The sequence below is a fragment of the Ixodes scapularis genome, unplaced genomic scaffold (assembly GCF_016920785.2).
Source record: "Ixodes scapularis isolate PalLabHiFi unplaced genomic scaffold, ASM1692078v2 PGA_scaffold7__128_contigs__length_106722199, whole genome shotgun sequence".
In the NCBI taxonomy this organism is placed as follows: domain Eukaryota; kingdom Metazoa; phylum Arthropoda; class Arachnida; order Ixodida; family Ixodidae; genus Ixodes; species Ixodes scapularis.
In genome coordinates this window covers 2,463,709-2,483,706 of record NW_024609882.1, presented here as the reverse complement: position 1 = coordinate 2,483,706, position 19,998 = coordinate 2,463,709, and the positions used below count along the sequence as shown (strand labels likewise).

General features: G+C 48.3%; 1 protein-coding gene across 10 annotated transcripts in view; it reads left to right on the top strand.

The window, feature by feature from the left end:
- The window catches only part of LOC8028923 (nuclear receptor coactivator 1), a 369,377-nt gene that overhangs the window by 236,141 nt on the left and 113,238 nt on the right, over window positions 1–19,998 (top strand). For all 10 annotated transcript variants that reach the window (XM_042286436.1, XM_042286430.1, XM_042286431.1 and 7 more), the window contains exon 4: window positions 16,642–16,689. In XM_042286436.1, coding sequence (XP_042142370.1) covers window positions 16,642–16,689 — 48 coding nt within the window. The remainder of the gene's footprint in view (window positions 1–16,641; window positions 16,690–19,998) is intronic.

The window sequence follows — 19,998 nt, the reverse complement described above, 5'->3', positions numbered from 1 at the left end:
CGCGGTCCATAAACCACGTGACCTCCGATCGAGCACTTGGAAGCTCTCTGTAACACAGGCTCTCTTATGAATCTTTATTGCCGGAGGTTATCACACTGCGTTGTTGTTTGTTGCGCGCAGCAGAGCCATCCCTCGACATTTCTTTTTTCTTTTTGTAGACTTGGCGGTTGCTAAATTGGCGCAACGCAACGGGGACCCGTTTTCCTGGGACATCAGTGCTGGACGCCAATAATGAATTATAAACATTCTATTCGGTTCATGTCTGCGCAATCTATTCGTGTACTAATGGTTGCCTCGTTTATATATACAGGAAAAAAATAATAACTCATATACAAAACGCCGACCTTTTTTTTCTCATAATCTAAGAAACGTTTTTGTCAAGACCACATGAAATCATTTGTTTACTGAGTCATTTTGTTGATATCTCGCGAAATATGTACATCTGAAGGCCGTAATCTTGTCCCACGATTCATCGAGTAAAAATAAAGTGACTGCTGCAAAAACGAAGAACGTGCAGAAGGAGCGGGAAGCACGCTAATTCTTACCAATCTTTCCATGCAGTCTTTTTTTCTTTTTTGCAGCTGCTTCGACGTTCAGCACCGCAGCTTCCACCGAGCTCTTGATTTCGTAGCGACGTCGCACCTGCGAAATCGCGAGTAAAATCGCATCGTATGAATCAGGCTTACATGAAACGACATTCGCGAAAGAACATGGGGCGTACACATCAACTCTTATCATGCCCACTCTGGAACGCGCCGTCTGACAGAAAGTCGAAGCGAGGGTGCATTCAGACGCACGTTTGCTTCATATTGTCTGCTTCTGTTTCTAACTTAATTACCAACTAGCTTAACCGCCGTTCTACAATTTCCATGCACCTTTTCGTGAGCTTACTTGTTAGATTGCGCTTTTGCCGCGGGCACATCATCACTTCGGTGGAAACGAGAAAGCACATAAAAGTGGAACGTTGCTGAGAAGCGCTGACGTCACAGCACCCAATCGGTGATGTAACTAAAACTTGATCAGCGTACTTCTCCTTACCTTTTAAATGTAATTTTGAGATAATTTTTACACCGGAGCTGTTAAGGGCTAGGTTCCCCAGGGTCGTGTCCGGCACCAAATTACCAAATGTCGACACAACACTCTGGTAGCCGCCGTCGCTCATAGATGGCGGTAGCTGTCCAGAGTGTTGTGTTTGTCGGTTGTCTGCTCGCCGCCGTCGCTCATAGATTGCGGACACCTTTCCAGCCTTTCAACTCTGAATTGCTGACTTGCGGATAGCCATTACTTTATTCCCACCAAAGTTCAGCTTCGCTGGTCTTCCTTCTTCACAAAATAAAAAAAACTGAAAGTTTTTTTTTTTTTTTTTTTTAATTTACGTGTAGTTTGGTTACATGAGTGAAATTATATCCAGCTCCCACAGACTGGAGTTTTAGAAGCACTTGTCACTAACAGGAATTCGACTGACGCCTGAGAAAAGAATGCGCTGCGCGCTTTTCGTGGCTTCCCCGCCGACCCTGTTATACTTATAGCAAATAACTACCGACAACTTGCGGCCAGAAATGTTTATACATCGTTGTGCATAACCATGTATGTGTTGGTCCGGATGCATGTGCGAATGAGGAGATGTTTAAATTATCAACAGACATACAGTTACGACCTCTGAACTTTTCATACACCATTTCTATGTAGCAATTCGTAGGGAGTATCCGGCTCCGTGAAATCACCTAGACGGTTTTATAAGATGTTAATATTATTTTTTTTTAAGAAAAGAGTTTGACACATCCGGTATTTTATAAGTGGCACTATCACGTCATGTCACCGTCACGGGATCGCCCTCATAAACTCCTAGGTTTTCGTTCAAGTCGTTTACCATTCTTTCCATAGCTTTCTTGCGGCGTTTTGCCACCGCCCATTTTTCCAATCATTTCTTTTTCGCCCATGCAGTGTCTATATAGTGTCCCGCTTTTATTTTATTACGCCTTATATCTTTCTACATTGTATCAAGCTGCATAACTTTCAAGCTGGTTCTTCGATCAGCGGACAAAAACGACCTGTGCACACATTTTTGTTTTGCGACCCGATTTAATATCGCGACGTGAGTTTCATACGCGGCCCCTTCGAGCATTTGAATTCTTCCAATGTCGCCTAAAACCTCGCATATGTCAAAGGGGGAAAGAAAAAAAAAAGAAGAAAACAATAAAACTAAACCGGCGTTCCAACGACGAGCTGAAGAGCCTGCTAGGTTCCCCCGTTCCGTTGTCTTTTATCTCGCCGCCTGACCTCCGAGATCCCCGGACTCGTTTAACGACAGGGTGCCCCTATCGGTTGAGCTTCTGCAAAGTCAGGCGCTTCTTTTTTTTTTCTTATTATTATTTCTTGTTTAGATATAAACTGTAGCGTACTTGAATTGTGTGTGTTCTTTTTTTTTCTTGTATTTGTCGCGCTGGTCGTCGTTTACTTCCGCTACATGGGCCGAGAGGCGTGAGGCGCTATCAATCAGCACAGTACCTAAAGTAATTTTGTTTCTGTACATTCATTCATTAAAAGTATCAAAGTTGCTATGCTAGGTTACAATTTTTGCTACGAAGTACCTTCTGAGATACAATGAAGTTGCGAACTGTAGCTTTAATGTGGTTACATATCTGTACTAACCTGTCACTTTTTTTCAGTTGCGGTTACTTTTGAGGTATGCATACTCGAATTCAGATTGATTTAATCCCAAGATGCGATCTACGCTTTGTCACTGCACTGGAAACGAATCCGTTGGTCAAAAATCGCAGCACACCTCGATGTTATCGCATATTCTAAAGGGAATTTGAAACGAAACTTCGTTACGTTTCGTGAGTCACTGGAGATGTAATTAAACTCTTCTTTATGATAAACTAACTATACTTCTAGCTTGATTATGTTTTCGCTCGCGTAACTACATAAAGAAAAAATGGGCCAGAATCGCTGGTGCCGCTACGCTTATTCTCGAAGAAATGCGTGACCCCTATTCTTCCTGGTGCAAGACCATTTCGCTTACTTAGCGTGTGCATGAAGGACGGCGCCACAGACAGTGCGGCTGTGGCGCCGTCCCGTGGCGACGTTGCGAACTTTGGTTAGTCCAAGCCAGTCCAACGCCAGCCCATGTACCGGGGCACAATGCTAACGGATTAAAACGACTCGCTCAAGGACAGCGAACGTTGCAACCGATAATCAATACTATGAGGTAGTAGCGGTTTACTTTTATTATAAAACCAAATGTCGGGTTAAAAATCGGAATGGATCCCTCGTGTGGAACTTGTCTACGAGCTGATTTTACCGCCCCCGTAGGCGAACTGTACTCAGTTTTACCTCACGATGCACCGCAGCGGACGCTACGAGCCATGGGAGCCAATCCAATGCTGTGTATCCGTCACGTGACCTTAGGGAAGGGCGCTGTGACGGACGGAGGACGTAGTCACGTGATACGTTCGCTGCGCTGGAATAGTACATTGGAAGAATGCGCACACTGACGTTACATCGGCACGTGCCTCTTTCCGATTGGCTTGTCGGGAGGACCATAGACGTTACAGTTCTCCTAATTATGATAGCATGGATAGATGGAAGGAACGTTTATTGCTGATCAAACTAACGATCATAATGCGTTTTTTTTTTTTTTAATTTTTAGTTGGGGACCAACCTTTTGGCGCGAACGCCATCTCGTGAGCGAGCAGTTCGGTGTCGCCGACTTCCTCTCTGCCTGCAGCCGGACGAGCGATCTCACTGCCGTCCCTCGTGCCCCTTTTCGCTTCACGCGGAGTTCTCTTTGTGCACGCGTTGTGGAGGCCGCGGTGAAAGCCAAGCCCTCCCTCCCCCTCTTGACGGAGGGTCCTTTCTGTGTCAGTGCCATCCGAGTATCCTTTGGGTTAAGCCTCGTGATCCGACGCGCCCTCCCATCGAAACGTCGTTAGCGGTCCCGCGTGCAGGTCGTCCGACTTCGGACGGAGGGAGCCCTTGGAGAGGTTCGTTGTTGCTGTCGGAACAGTACGCCTCGGGAGTGTGCGTTGCGCCTTGTGGGTGGAACCATCTCGAATCTCCGCTTCCTGGATGCAACTCCTCCTCCTCCTCTTCCTCGTACTTCGTGCGATTCCCGTGCTGCTCTGCTCGGCCGCCGAAGTCGCGTTTCTTGCTCACAAGATTCGTTCTTTTTCTATGAATCCACATCGTGATACTCTTGGTTTTCTTGACTTTCCCACCGAGAATCTGACATCCTCGTTGCGGCAATTTTAGTCTTCGTAAAGCCGGAGTCTCACTGCCCTTATACATCCTAACAAAAGACACGGTCTGCCGACATGAAAACAGAAGTATTTGCGGACACGCCTCAGGAATGGTCGAAGCATGTGCGCTTTATACATATGTGTGCTACCAACATCTCTGCAGGCAGTCTTTGTATGAGCAATGTAACAGGAGTCCCAGTGGCGTAGCCAAAATTTTTTTCAGTGAATGTTTTTTTTTGTGTGGTGTGGTGTGACGTAAAAAGGTATAAAGGAAGTGTGTGCGAACAAACCGCTTGAAAACAGTTTTACCTTCCATTCTCACTGTATAATCCCTACGTAAGAAAATTAAAACAGGCGCTCACACAAATCCATACTTTCAACGGCTAAGCGAACACATTAATGCTTGAGTGCCACAAGAGCACACATGCGGTAAATAAGAGTTCTATGTAAAGGTTTTGCTCTCGACAACAAGTGTGAGCGACCGGATAGCTTCGGACGATGCAGCTTGCGCAGCTGAGGCGCCTGCTGACAAAGGAGGCTCTGATTGCAGCCTTCATTTCATTTAAAGAGTAATTGTGCATCAAATGTGCCCATGCTCTCCATGAAACGAAAACCAACAGAAACAGTGTAGCGTTTGATCCGGTAACTGCTTGCCACTCGGCACATTAAACGCGGTCCTCGTGATTCCTCCTGCTCGCATATCGGTAAGTGTAGAAGTTGGGGAGGCACAGCCGCATACTTTTTACTTTCTCTCGCAACTCCGTTTACTCCTAAGCTGACAGTGCATTACGGGCTACCTGCTCAGTTTGACCACTTGTGCGTCAATCTTTCGCCACGTGATCACGCTCCCGCCCTTATACCCTCGCCCAGAGACAGGGGTCTGGTGATGAAATGCAAGCGGTCGATTGTTCCCGCCAGAGCGTAGCTCCCACCGCACTGTTATCTTAGGGGCCTTCGGGGAGAGGTCGCATTTACGGCCTCAGGCCCTCGAGGCCACTCACGAGCATGCGTGCGTCCGTAGCCGGGCACCTGCTTTAGCAGGCTCCAGCGAGCGCGCTGAAAGCACTCGGACACTAATCTGGGCGAGTTTAGCGACAGCTCAAGACTCGAGCTTTCCTCCCCCTATCAAGGAACCACGACATTTCTGACATTTCTTTTTGTCCATGGAAGACCTTCGTTCCTTCTTCCAACTTGATAGGATAATGGCCGGGATAATCTCTATGCCTTTCGATGCCTCCTTGGCCACTTATTCCTATCCCTATAGCCCCAGGGCCGTCAGTGAACAGGAGGCGCCTCGGTCAACTGCCAGTCAGCGGGGCTGGTGGCCAAAATAGGCAACGTTGGGAAGGAAGACCTAACCAACGAACGATTGGACGCGAGCCCTACTTCAGAGATAGGCAGGTTACTCCGATGTTCGAGCTCGATATCAGGTCCAATGGTTGCTGCTGCGGGCCGTCTAGGAGTTGCAAAAATCTCACATAAGATGGCGCCACCCCTCGAACAAAGCTTCATTGCCCGGAGTGTATGCTGGCAAACGGAATGGACCGAAAAACGTTATATCCAATGTCTAGTCTCGATAACGCGGCGAGTTATGAAACAAACAACGAGCGCAGTAAAACAAAAAAGGGTGACTGGGAGTAGGAGAGTGAAAAGGGGGGGGGGGGGGGTACGGACTCGGAAGCACCCCCCTCCCCCTCTCCCCCTGGCTACGCCTCTGGACAGGACCGTCGTATTAGAAAGAAACACGCCTCAAGACCAGGCCCGTAGCCAAGGATTGTTTTCAGGGGGGAGAGGGGGGGGTTGCACTTTCTTAGGCCACGGCTTCCAAGCATTGGAAGAAAGAGGGGGATGGGAGGGGTGATTTAGGGATAAAAGGGTATCAGTCGACCCGCCGGGGCCCCGGGGTCTTGCAGAGCAAAAGAGACGATGAGTTTATGATTTGCGGGCTCGTCACCATTCGAAAGGCTTCTAGAATCTTCCTCCCGACGCGTTCACGAAGATTTACCAACGTCGTCGTGGCAACAAGGTCGGGAGCGCAGCCGCGACATTCCCGTCTTAGCGTCTCTATCGGGTGCTGACTGTTGGGTGCGGCGTCCTCCACCTCTTTGCGACGCTCCTGGAGCTGGTCGTTTACTCAGGGACCCGTTTGGCCGATGTATTCAGCGCCGCAGGACGTGGGCCACCTGGAAAGCTCTGCTCGATCTTGCACGTGGTGAGCCTGTTAGCATGTTTCTTGGTGCAGCGGGGCGCCGGGAGCCCCTCTTTCTTTGCAGTCTTGCACCGGTCTCTCACCCTCGATTTGCATGTGAAAACTACACCTGTGTGAAATCTGAAGGCTATGGACTTAGACCGGTGGGCCATCGTGTGCATGTACATAGCTCGAACCGACGCGTTTGTAAGGAGCAAGAAAAAAACGAGCTTGTCGCTTGACATCCGCAAAGCCTTCCTGAAGCTCTGCCCCCCTCCCCCCCCCCCCCCCCCCCCGAAATTTCATAAGGGGGAGCGGTTTGGCCCCTAGCACCCTCCCCCCCCCCTCCCCCCCCCCCCCCCCCCCCCCCGGGGCTACGGGCCTGCCTCAGAGCGTCTGTAGGCTGCCTTTTATAATATGTATTAGCAGCGTGACCGCTGAATTAGCCTTCCGTTGAAGGATCTGACGTACCTATAACGGAGATCTGTGAGCTAGAGACAGGCAACGGCAAGCTCCTTCTACTCCCTCCCAACTTCCGTGCCTCATGTCAACCCTGCTGTTTACTCAAGTGCGGTGTCTACGAACGTGGCTCAGCTCCCGGTATAATTACTGCCTCTCTAAAAGACCAATATTGACCGCTGCGACATGACGAGCACTAACTATTATATTCGTACACCAACTTCCCGTTGGAAAAACTTCAGCGTCCGCAATCTCTCGAGGCAGTTCAGGGCACTCGCACTGTTTCCAAACACTAGTTTCACCCGCTTCATCTTTGGGACACCATAGTGGATTTCGATGTCGCTGGTTATGAGGTCGCGCCCACATCACACTCGTAGCAGGACAACACAATTGCACGCGGGGTGCAATATGTTTCATATCTGTGAGAAACCCCCCGCGTAGGCTTGTCCCCGTACAATGTGACCTCCTCCTCTTCCTGCAGCATGGTTAAAAACCAGTCGAGCGAGTGGCGCGGGTAGAGACGCGCGTGCACCTCGCAGCGCGGGGTCCCCTCCAGCCCGCAGGTCATGCCCAATCGCCTCGGCTGCAGTGCCGGCGTGTAGTAGGCGTGATGCGCCTGTGAATCACCCGCGCTCGCTCGCTGGCTCTGTGACCGCCCGCAGTCGCTCCCTCGACCCCTTCGGGCACCGTGTTGTGGTCTGTGCACGCGCAGCAGTTTGGAGTAGGCCATTCGGATATCCACTGGCCCCGTCTCGTCATCGTTCTCGTCTCGTCTTGTACTCGTGTGCCCGTTTGGGAGAGTGGCGCGTACTGCGAAGAGCCAATACCATCTAGAAGAGAAGGCCGGCACCTGCCCCGTCATCACTAGTTGATCCACGCTGCGCCGTCTTACTTGCGTCGGCATCGCCGTTAGCGCGTGTCGCAGCGTCTCACAACCAGGGCGACGCTAGAGCAAGGGGTCTGCTGTCGAACTTCAGCGTGTTTACCGCACAGGGTGAGTCGGGGATCCACTAACGATGACGTAGCGCGCAGGCCTTGTCTCTGAGGCGATATCGGACGAGCGCGCGGCGTATGGTCGCAACCGAGCGCAGTGTTTTCGTCGCCCACCCGGCGAAGCTGATAGTGTCGTCGATCCCGATTCCCATCGGCGGGTTTCCGAGAAAGGCCAGCGAAGCGGCGGGGTGTAGCCGAGCCGATGCGGGACTCGACCGCCGGTTTCCGGGTGAGTTGGGCCGTCCAACCGGTATCGGTAAACGGCCGTTACGGCGTACGGAGCTCGCCGGGCCACGCTCCTTTCCTTCCGCGCTTGCATCCTCCCCGGAATCCGGGCGGCCGCCCGCTTCTCCGGGCAGGGGCCGCGTCTGTGGCACACTGCCCTTGCCTCACGATTTTTTCGGCAGACGAGTCTGCGGGAAAAGCCGCAATCGGCGTTGTTGTTCTTCGCTGTGCGTGCGTCTGTGTGTGCGTTTTGAAACGAAGGGGGCAAAGTGTTTCGATTGCCACCTCTACCTGGGACGTCGGGATTACTTGTGTCAGTACACCACCTGGGGCGCGTGTAACGGTATGGTTCGATCTTCCTTTGCTTGCGTCTAAATGACCATATATCCTCCGTTTCAACGTAAGTTTAGACGCAGCCTATGCTACGAGCTGATCGTATCAATCAGACATCGTCAAAAAGGCACCATCATTGTGTCAAACGGGCACCATCACCGCTGAACTAATCATGAACAAAATAGGCCCAGTGACTTTAATGACCCTGCTTGATTGGTCCATTAGCTCGTAGCGTCGGCTGCGTCTGTACTTAAGCTGAAACGAAGTATAGACCATGCCCATAGTCACCGACAATTTAAGAAACGCAGGGTGTGACACGAGCATCTTATTATTGTTCCGCAGCCAATCAGATACTACAGCGGTAGCCGATAAGGACGTCGGAGAACTAATCAGGAAGCAAGATGCGTTTCTGCGTAACTCTTAGGGACCATACGAACCGCGACTTTTGAAAATTCTGTTGTGTGAGGCGAACACAGTGACAGTTTAAGAATTCAGTAGAGGCTCCGCTCCGAGCGTGAGCGTTCTGTCTTTGACAGCACTTCACCGCACGCGCAGCTAAGGCACGACGTGCTGGGGGCGGAGCATATACTTAAAGGCCGACGACCAGACTCGAGATTCTGCAAGACAGAAGATCCTCCTCACCATGGGGGAGGAGGATCTTCTGTCCCGGCTGTGTTTGCGCTGGATCTGACTGTGATGGCGCTGAAATGCCACAGGCTTTGACTATTAATTGTAGGTGGCGTCGATCAGGCGCACTTCCATCTTTCACTGAACGCCGAACAGGGAACGTTAGTTAATATCGATTGCACTCGGATGGCCCATGAAATGAGGAAGGCTACCTTTCGTGACGTCTTGTTTGATGGCTCGGATCGGTTGTGCATTCCCCGTCAGACGTGTTTCTCAAACCCAAGCTGGGTTTTCCACGAACGCCGCTACCTGTGTGCCGCGATCGACGATGTTGCAGGCAGTTCTACCACGACATTGAAAACAAAAACACGCTCTCCATTGACGTATATGCGTACTAATTCCGATATCTCTACTTTAGTTTCCACGTAAACGTTTCAAAGCACGGTTTTAGAAAGCGTGATTAAGTGGGCCCGCCGAAGAGCGGGAGGCGATTTTATTGCGAAGAAACTGGAATTAGTTCGCCGAAAATCACAAAACCAAGAGAAAGGAACAGGAAAGGGTCACGTGTCTCTGTCTGAATGGTGCAATGTTACGAGCAGAGAAAAAAAAAAAAAAAGAAATGAGTGAAGATGGGCGTTTTCCCTAGGTCAGGTCGTCCTTGGAGGTGGGTCATTACTTTTATAGCGAGAGAAACGCCACGCAGACTGTCAACGCCGGAAATTGGTTCTGGAAACGGAAACGGAAATGACACCTGTTCGAACGTGGCGGCCAAACCATCAAATATCGTTTGCTTTCGAGCGCGAGACTGCTTTTGTTTAAAAAGTTCTCTCGGCGCTGTTTTTTTTTTTTTTTTTTTTTTTTCTTTTGCACTGAAGTAAAGCTTTATGCATACATGCGAATGCAGGGCTCTTCTATACTCGTACATGTGTGCGATTGTGCGTGCTCCTTTGTTTATTATAGTGATATCTCACACGGGAAAAGTAAGCAGCAATATAAAACAAAAAAAACGTCTTTTTTTTCTATAGAAACGAATTTGTTATTGTTTCCACGGACTATTACGCTATCCCATTCAGACAATAGTTGTTTATTTATAGTCACGAAGAGCTCAACCTGCTTAAAAGCTGATTTGATACTTCGTAAAGGAGAGGGGCGGGGGTCGGGTTGGAGGCGTAGTAGTCTATCTGAAATTTAGATTTCAAATAGAAATCTTTCCAGATTTTTTTCTTCCAGAAATTCTTTATGAAATCCAGATTTTTATTCTTTCTGAGATTCTTCCTGAAATCCAGATTTCCGGAAGAATCTAGTGCACTGCGCGGACATTTTTTTTTTTTTTTGTAGGTTTATACTTATTATCAGTTCCGTCATTGGCCGAGATTGTAGATAGCAGTGATTGGCTCTTCCATGTGCTTTGCGGGAGAACTGACGCTCCAGATTTCTTAGAGTGTTTTGTAAAACGTTAAGAAAAGGCCGGCACTCGGCGCGATAAATATAGGATCTTATAGGATGATGTTTACTAGAACTACAGAGCAGAGAGTTGTGGCGTCATGTGTAGCTTGCATGATAGTTTCCCATTGTGTGCGGCATAAATTAAATTTATATATTAAAGGACCGTCCATGCTTCGATTAGGACTTTTCTATTACCGAACGCTAGAGAAATATATATATATATATTTCTCTAGCGTATCGCTTTTTTTTTTTTATTTCTAAAGGAAACGTCTATCGGTTTTCAGAGAGCAAAGCTGGAGCGATCCCAACATGAAATTACAGAAGCTTTTATTGCTGTGCGTGCTGCATTTCCAAATTCCAAGAAATATTGGGAAACGTTATAAAAAAAATAATGCTCGACAGAAACAGCTGTTTTGCACGTAAACTCAAGATGACAAACTTAATTTTTTTGTAAGCTTCTCTTTTGTAACAAAGAATATTATTGGTGCCACTCCACGTGTCTGGCTTTCACGTACACGCGTAGAAATTGAAAAGTGCATGATATTTGTCTATCCAGAAGTCATCTTGTCTCTATCGATTCAATTGTCCGATTATTCGCGAGTGTACCTCCTCCCAGCGACGTGGCTCCATAGAGTTATTATAATGTACGCTAGAGGTTCAACTGGCCCTAGTGTACTGTCGTAAATTAAGGCAGATAGCAAGCAGTCCGAAATTGACTTCCGGTAATGCGTTTCTCTTGGAAAAGGTGAGTGCATTTTCTCGCTGCGCCAACACCACCTAGACAGAAGGCCTCCGCATCGTTTCCTCTTCCTCTATGAAACGTCATCACAGTCGGATCGCGCTCGGTCGGCTATTGGACCTGAGCCCGACCTTCGACGCGCTGATTGGCCACGAGCCGCAGCCGAACACTGACGCAGCACTCGTGCCCAATCTCTCGCCTCGATCGATCTGACTATGATGACGCGTGTGGAGGCCTTCTGTCCAGGTGGTGTTGGCTGCGCTCGATTATTAGAGCGAATATCTCGAACAATTCGTGCGGTAGCTTGAAACATTTGTCAGTCACGCAAATAAAGTAATTGGTCAGTTACGGCGGTTTTCTTTCAATTTCATGGCAGTAAACACAGTGCTAAAGCAGCTTCGTACATGTATTTCTGTGCACTCTCGGACACTGCTAGCGCGAACACGGCGTCGCCACTTTTCAGCATGCGAGATATACGTGCCGAACGAACGAAGGACATCTGGAAAACCAAGAGAGACGGCAAAAACCACGCAGTAACAATGGATCAGTAACTCCCTGTGCATGCTGATCAAAATAAATTGAAGGCCGCATAATATAGTCCGATTTTCAGTAAGTGGGGGCTGCTTTATTCTCTCTGCTCTGTGCGGAGATGCTTTTTCTACGTTCAAAACATCACCCGCACGCTCGAAACTTCTGAGAACAAGTGGCTGTTGAAAGCTGTCTGGAAAAAAAGAGATATCTTTCATAGCCCACGTACTTCCTTCTTTTCATTTTCAATGTTTTTAACGGCTCGTAAAGATGCACGAGGGGATAATTTTTATATAGTGACAGGACTGGCAGCACATTAACAATATATAAGCGTCACCGAAATGCTGACGAACGTTGAACACACTCTACATTCCTTTCGAATGCTATTTTGCTTAGAATTGTCACTCGTTTTTACACGCCTGCTGTGGAACACATGCTAATAAAGCAATTACATTTTTACAATGTTAATAAAGGTACATACTATTCGGTACGACCCAAATAACAAAGGTGTTCCATGTTATTGTCCGGCGAAAAGACAAAATGCACGCGTGTTTTCCCATAGGAGTGCACAGGAGCACCGCAAGAGTAGACCGGTTGCTGTCTGCTTCAATTTGCCTCCCGAAAATCGCATAGACACTCACTAGCGCCGGTTGAACTTCGAGCGTTGATTACAACTCATACATCATCATACGAAAAACTGTCTGCAGACATGTTGGAACATGCATAAGGCAAACAAGATTTGAATGTGCTCGTTGCGCGCCCGCGGTATAACCAGAGTAACCGCGACTTTAAAGCACGGCCGAAAGCAGAATGAACGTCAACTACGTTCTCGGCCGGCGCAGTGCTTCGGCGACTGCCGCGAAAGACGCCGAGGACGAGATCAACGTTTGGCTCTCCTCCGCGCTGCCACCACCATCGCCAAGAAGACAAGGCCTGTGCGTGACGTCATCGTTAGCAGATCCCCCGACCCTCCCCAAAGCGGCAAACGCGCCGAAGCTAGGCGGGAGGCGCTGCAAAGCGGTCGACGCGTTCGTCTTGGCGTCGCCGCGTGTTAGCGTCGCACTCGTTGTGAGACGCTGCAAGAGGCACTGTCGCCGATGCCAGGGCTCCTCAATCCCCGGACCCCGCCGAGCGGCCGTGGCGATGCTCGGACGGGAGCTGGGCCACTAGTGATGACGTTTTGGGGGAGAGGGAGGCGATGAACGGGCCTTGTCTTCTAGGTGGTTCTGGCGCGGGGCGCGGTTCGTAACGGAAGCTCGGCACAGATGTTCCTCGGCCGCCCTTCTCCGGAGAGCTCCGATGATCACGAAAGCCCGAGAAGAGGGGCACTTTCTTCCGAACTACGGGAGGCATCCGTGGGAGCCGGGCTCGGCTGCGATGCTTCTTCTCTTGTTTCCTACGACGTCTTCTGGCGTGTCCCTCCCTTTCCCCCTCTGGGGAGTGGGCCCCCGTGGGCTGAGGCGCGCTCGACAAAGCGGGACCCCCGGCTTCTTCACAATGGCAGGGACCCCTCTGGCGTTCTGTGTGTGACCCCCTCCTCAACCCTATACGCATGAGTTCATGTTTTCACGTTTTGTTTGTTTCGGTAGGTTCGCTCCCCTACCTCTTTGTTGCTTATTCCGATCACACTTCCATCGGCATACCGTGCACTATGCCCTGCGCCGAAGGCCTATCGTTGATCGGGATTCTGCTGGCCACTTCGCCATTCCGGCTGGGGAAGCTGCAGGCTCTCTCGCGTTGGTTCTTTTATCTGGCGCGCTTTTATTTCTATTTATTTTGGCTCGATATGAATTCGGGTTCGGGTTGCCCTCATCTCTTATCTCTCCGAGTCGTTTCGTTATATTTTGTTTTTCGTTCGTACTGCTCGTTCGCCCTCAACGTAGCGTCTTTATACAATCCAACACTTGCGGTACGCTTTTGTTTTCGACGGCTCGTATGCTTTGTTGCAGCTCATCGCTGTGCATAAAAGGGTTTCGGTAGGTGAACGTACTCTTGCCGAGGCAGTAACCAGTAGGGTAGTCGTGGTGGTTGGTGGTAATAACATCCGCGTAAACAGTTGGCCATGCCGAATATAAAGCACATTATGGTAATATGAGGGACTTTCGTCACACGGAAGTATGTTTCGTTTAACGGCACGCCAACTGCAGCTTTTCTCGGTTGACTGCCCTCTGTTTCGCCTCAAAGTAGTAGCGGAACCAAGGCCACACACAGACGGGCGCTCACATGGCGCTGCTGACAGCGTTTCCACTTGTGCATTCTAGGTATCTATTTTTAAGCAACAAACTCCAGCTGCAACAGCCCTCGCTCGTTGTAATTTCGCCCGTACTCGTGCTGATTGGTCCGGAAAACGCGTAGCTCCCACCGCACTATCAGCTTAGGAGTGAACGGGGTGTGTAGTAACATATAGGTGAAGCAGTGCTTGTGTCTAATGCGTGAGCTAAGGCCAGCTGACGTCAACCATTTCGTCGTTTACCCTGAGACTGGTTTTTTCATTGAAGAACAGAAGTAACAGAAAAAACAGACAGGTCTCAACAGATCTGTTACTTCTGCTCTTCAAAAAAAAAAAACCCCAGTCTCAGGGTAAACGACGAAATGGTTGACTTCCACCAGCTAGCCTGTACTTTGACTCTTTTCTCAGCTGACGTGCTTTGGGTACCGCGGATGTAGAGCAGTGAAGGAAAGGAGGTACGAAATAGTCCGCTATGTTTTCAAATTTTCGGACCGAAAATTTGAAAACTTAACTTTTAACTTCCTACCCTCTTCCTTTTGGTCCACTAAACGTTATGCGTTTAGTGAATTCCCAATATAAATTCATTTATCCCAGCCCAAAATTCATTTCCTGTCCCCTTTAACTCGCCGATGGCTGTCAATATTGATCGCCCCAGCGTAACGGTCGCCACCAAACGGCCAAGGCGCAAAGCTGTGACATTATAGGTACGTCCATATATTTCTTGCGGCTGTTTCAGACTCGGCAAATATCAACAGAACCTGGTGACGAAAACGGTGAAGCCTCCAAAACAATGTTAAAAAAATCGTCAACAACTAATTTTTTTTTTTGTTTTTTTTCGAGAAGAGTTCTGCGTCCGCGTGCGCAGCGGTTAAAGCTCCAGCTACTGTTGGAGTCCGGAAAGGGAGCTGCGATGCCTTCTCCTGCGACTCATCCGAGTCGGGGAGGATGCAGGAGAGGTAGAGCAACACGACTTTTGATTTGGCTAGTTGGTTCCTACTGGATTTTAATAAGATAACGTTTACTGAACAAGGACGACGAGGCACACATACGACAAGACTGGCGCTCTCTTGTTGTAAATGTGCCTCTTCGTCCTTTTTCAGTTTGCGTTATTTTATTAATGTATGAGCAACACCCTATCCAGACGCCAATAGCATTTCGAGCTTTCTCCGCTTGGTGGCGCCTTTATGTGAAAAAGGTCCAAACCGCGAACTACGATGTTCTTGTAATTGAAAAAAAAAGAATCAATTAATCTGTTGTTGTTTTTAATTAGAGTCAATGCATAAAATTGGTTACTGACAGACCATCTGAGCACATACCGAATTTGCTAAGTTTGGGCCCATTTTAATAAAAAGGTACGATGACGGGAACTGATATTGAAAACACTGAAAATAGATAAAAGCTAACAGAATGTCAGATTAGGTAAATCGATGGTATAAGCACAGACACACAAACACACACAGGCACGCACGCACACACACTCACACACGCTCACACACACACACACACACAGACAGACACACACACACACACACACACACACACACACACACACACACACACACACACACACACACACACACACACACACACACACACACACACACACACAATAGGGGCGTTACGTATTTATTTTTACTGTCTGGCAAATTCCCTCGATGAATCGCCGGATGAGGATCCGCATGGGTTTGAAACAATGTTTCGCTCGAAACAGGTTGCATATAAATGAAGTCTTCAAGGTGCCGGTCAGCGACATCCCGGGTAAAAAAAAGAAACAAAGAACAACAACAAATTCTGCACGTGACCGAACGTAGTAATTAGGAAGCGCACCCATCGTGAAATGAATTCCGTCGCGCTCGTGACTCTCCCAGCTCTGGCGCATTAACGAGCGTACACGTCTTACAACAGGCAAACAATTAGGACCCGAGACTGCCTCCGTCGTTGTACGGTGACCTCAACAAATCGGAGTCTACGCTTCCGCGAGACGGTGACGTGCCGACTTCGTATATGCTCTCGGCGGCGATTACCGTCCTCCTGTATAATAGCTCGATTTTAAGGCTTCTCACACATTTGCGCTTGTATGCGACCGACTGCGTTGGAGCCGCTTGTGACCGCTTACGACGGATGGATGGATGGATGGATACGGCTGGACCCTTTTAATCGGGCGCGGCTTGCGCCATCTGTCGGGTAACCCTGGAACACATCCGTCTATTTCCTGCCGCAGTGCAACTGCCCTCCATAATCTCGTGGCCAGATAAACGTTGCCTCACACACTCACTGCTCACATTTCATGACCTATACCGAAAGTTTCGCGGTAATTATGAGATCAAATCCACGCACCACTTACGAGAAGCTGTCGCCAATAACGTTTTCAGAATTAGCTCAAGTTCACGGTGGAAGAATGATGCGTGGCAAAAACTAAGGAGATTGGATGTGTTTCATGGTTGCCCGATAGATGGCGCTAGTGTGTTCCCCGGTCTAAAGCAGTCACAACCGGTTGAAACGCACCCGGTCGCATTGAAACCCAAATGTGGGAACCAGCACTTATCTTGCGTTGTTCTTTTGTTTTTCTATGGACGTTTCTTTATTGTCGAGGTTCGCTGGTTTATTTATTTATTCATTTTCTCGCCCGCAGGGATGCCGTCGGGAGTGGTGTATCGGACAGGACCTTGTCGGATTACAGGTAAGCGAACATTGTTTCATCTCGTTCGAGTTATGTATGACGGCAGTAGAAAGCACGTGAAAGAGACCCGCACCATCTTCTAAGGCAGCGGTCACGCTCGTCGTACATCATAGAAAAAGGCACGACGCAATTGTATGTAGACACACCACGAGCATTCATGTTCGGATCATGTTTGCTTCACATGCCTGCAGGCAGTTTTTGCATGACCAATGTGACACAAGGAGGAAGGCCTGAGACAGTGTCTAACTCTGCAGACTGTATGATGTATTATCAACGTGACCGTGTCTTAATGGCGCCACAGGAACGCTGGTGCGGATGGAGTTCGAGAGACTGGCGTGGGGCCAGCGGATGTCTCTTTCGTATCCTGCAAAAGGCCAATTCCACCGCTTGACTCAGATAAAACTAAATCTTAGAAGTTCCGGTATAGTTTGTTTTAGGGGTGTCGCGAACCGGCCGAGGTTCGAGTTCGACCAGGTTCGACTTTTTCGACCTTTTAGTGGAAAATTCGACGAACCTTGCATTGAGGTTCGACTCGTGTGCGCATGCGCGACAGGCTGGTCAGTTGGCTTCGGATTGGATGGTAATGGCTAAGGGATAAATTAAGGGCAGCGCCGATTGGTTATTTCACTTAATACAGTACAAAAAAAATTAAATTATTAACCTCTTCAGTGATTAGAATTAGTTTCTTTTAATTGCAACTGTTTATAAAATAAAATAATCCTTTTCTTAAAAAAAACATTCTCCAAACCTAGACATGCTTGTATCAAGGTCTGGCCACACTGTCCACAAAGTCGAACCGGTCGAATCTGGTGAAAAGTTCGAAGGTTCGTCGACCGGTTCGACCCAGTCGAACCCCGAAAGTTCGACTTAAAAATCTGGTCGACAAAAGTTCGCGACACCCCTAGTTTGTTTCAACTTTTAAATGAAAATTTCGAAGCAGCATAGGGTCCTCCTGTTGTTATGATGTAGATACCGTTGCCTAATATCCGTCGGCGGATTGCGGTGACCGCATAGACTGAGGTTTGGCGGTCAGTTTTCGCCACAGGTAAAAACAGCCCTATAAAATAGGCAACCTTCATCGTTCATGGTATACCAATTCCTTCGGAATTTTGTACGTCAGTAACCCAGGCATGAGCGCTCTAGCACAAGTTTTTTTTATGGTGATGAAAACGTAATGTGAACATACTTTTATTTACTTATCTTTTTCCTTGGTTTATGTTTGTACGAATTCGATGGTTTTATATTTCGCGGTGCCACGGTGACGAGTAATGTCGGTGGTTGCGGAAGCCGCTGCCCTCCCTCTTTAAGTTGCGTGAAAACGTCGTGATTAATTACTCGTTTACCCGGCTGATTGCGTCCTTAGCTGCCATGGACGTAACTGTCTGGTTTTGTGAATAAGTATTCATCTTATGGTACAATTGCATGCAATAAATCTTAATAAAAAATGACTTTGCATTTTTTTTTCAAGATTGACATTCATTTTTTTTATTATTATTTTACTTCTGGCTTGCGGCACTTCACCCACGTATCTTCCTGCTCCACTCCTCTCCTTCTGAAGGGATAGTGCACCGACCCTTTCGTCCAATCGCCGTGCATCATAGCGTTGGTGTGACGCCTGTCAAAGCGTGCTGACGTTATTTAGAGGGTCAGGAGGAATACTTTCTCTCGTGTAGTCCGTTTTTTTTTGTTTTTCTGTTGCCCTCGCTACCGTTCCGGTTGAGAGAGGAGGAGGGGGTGGTAGAAATACAGTAGGGTTGTTTGCCTTACAAAAAAATTGTGGGTGTACGTTTTGTAAGTCGTCTTGAATGGTTTAAAGAGAAGAAAATTAACGTTTGAAATCAAATGGCGTGGGAAGGACGTTCAAATAATAAATTATCTTGGTCTTGAGTGTTAGATATCAACCATTTCTTTCCGTATTTTTTTTTTCTTTTTAATTCCGAAGATTTTTTTTTTTTTGCAATATTGATGGATGCATTGACAGCAACTAAGACAAAACAATTAGGATTGTCAATTTTATTTCTCGAAGCTATTCCACACATGACAAGAAACATCTAGAGTGTATCTCGAGCTAGGAGCGAATTCGGGGTTTGTCGGATCAGTCTTTTGCCACAAGTTCCGAAAATCGAGCAAGAACAATTGACCATATGTTGCTAAAAAACGAACCCGGCAAAACAAAAAAAGAAAAAAAAAAAGAAATGAAAAAGGGAAGAATAGGGTAGTTTTGATTGGCGTCGACTTCGTGACGTGACGTTCACGTGACTTCCCCCTGCGGCCATCAAGGCCAACCAGTGCCGGCGTGCCGTGACCGCACGCCATTATTTCTGCGTGATTGTCACAGAAAACTCGCCGTGCGTGAAATCTCTTCCGCGGCACGCGGGATGCGACCGCCGCCGTTGTCGTCGTGCCTTGGGGAGCCATCCACCGCGCGCTGCCTCGGATGTTTCGAGAGACCGCCGACAGACGCCGACTGGGGCGTCGAAAGTATCGCGGGGTTACTTTTACTCGCTACCTTCTGTTTTAACCATACACTGCATACTCAGTAAATTGCGTGGACGTTTTAAGGGGTGAGTGCCGTGTAACGGTACATAATATTTACCACGTAAACAAACGAAATAATGCTACAAATAACGGAAAACATACAGACGACCTTGGGAACTTTCAAGGCCTTCAATACCAAGCTCAATGCTGCACTTTAAATTTAAATTCTTTATTTCTCTCCACTTTGAGAGAAAAGGGAAAGGGAAGGGAAGGGGAAGGGGGTTAACGCGCACTCTAGTGATAAACGCTTGACGAAACGTCCCTACAGCGTGCAATTCGCGTAACGAGCGTCGATGAAACGATCGTGTTGACGAAAACATAATTCCACGAAACGAGTTTCGACTAAATGATAGGTACCCCCCCACAAGTATGCACGTTCTATTTTCTTCTTTACCTCGTGCATTTGGCCTAGACATACCTGCAGGCTTGACAGGGCCGCGACTGTCCTTCCTCACCCAAATCGCTGTTCGGTGGGATAGGGACGACTCAGCCAATCGGCGTACTTGTCAAAACATACGACCCTCTGTCAAAACTACAGACGTCGCGAACTTCTGTCGATGCTAAGGTTCGACATGGTTCGGCGGACCTTCGAACTTTTAGCAAAGTCCCACAACGAATGGATGGATGGATGGTGTGCACCTAAAAAACTGAGGCAGAGGGGGAGACGAGAGGGTACGTCAGAACACCGGGCTCTGATTGAACTCATTAGTGGGTAGATGCCTAAAGCTATAGCTGCCTTTGTCTCCGCTGCACTCGTCAAACGCGTTGTTG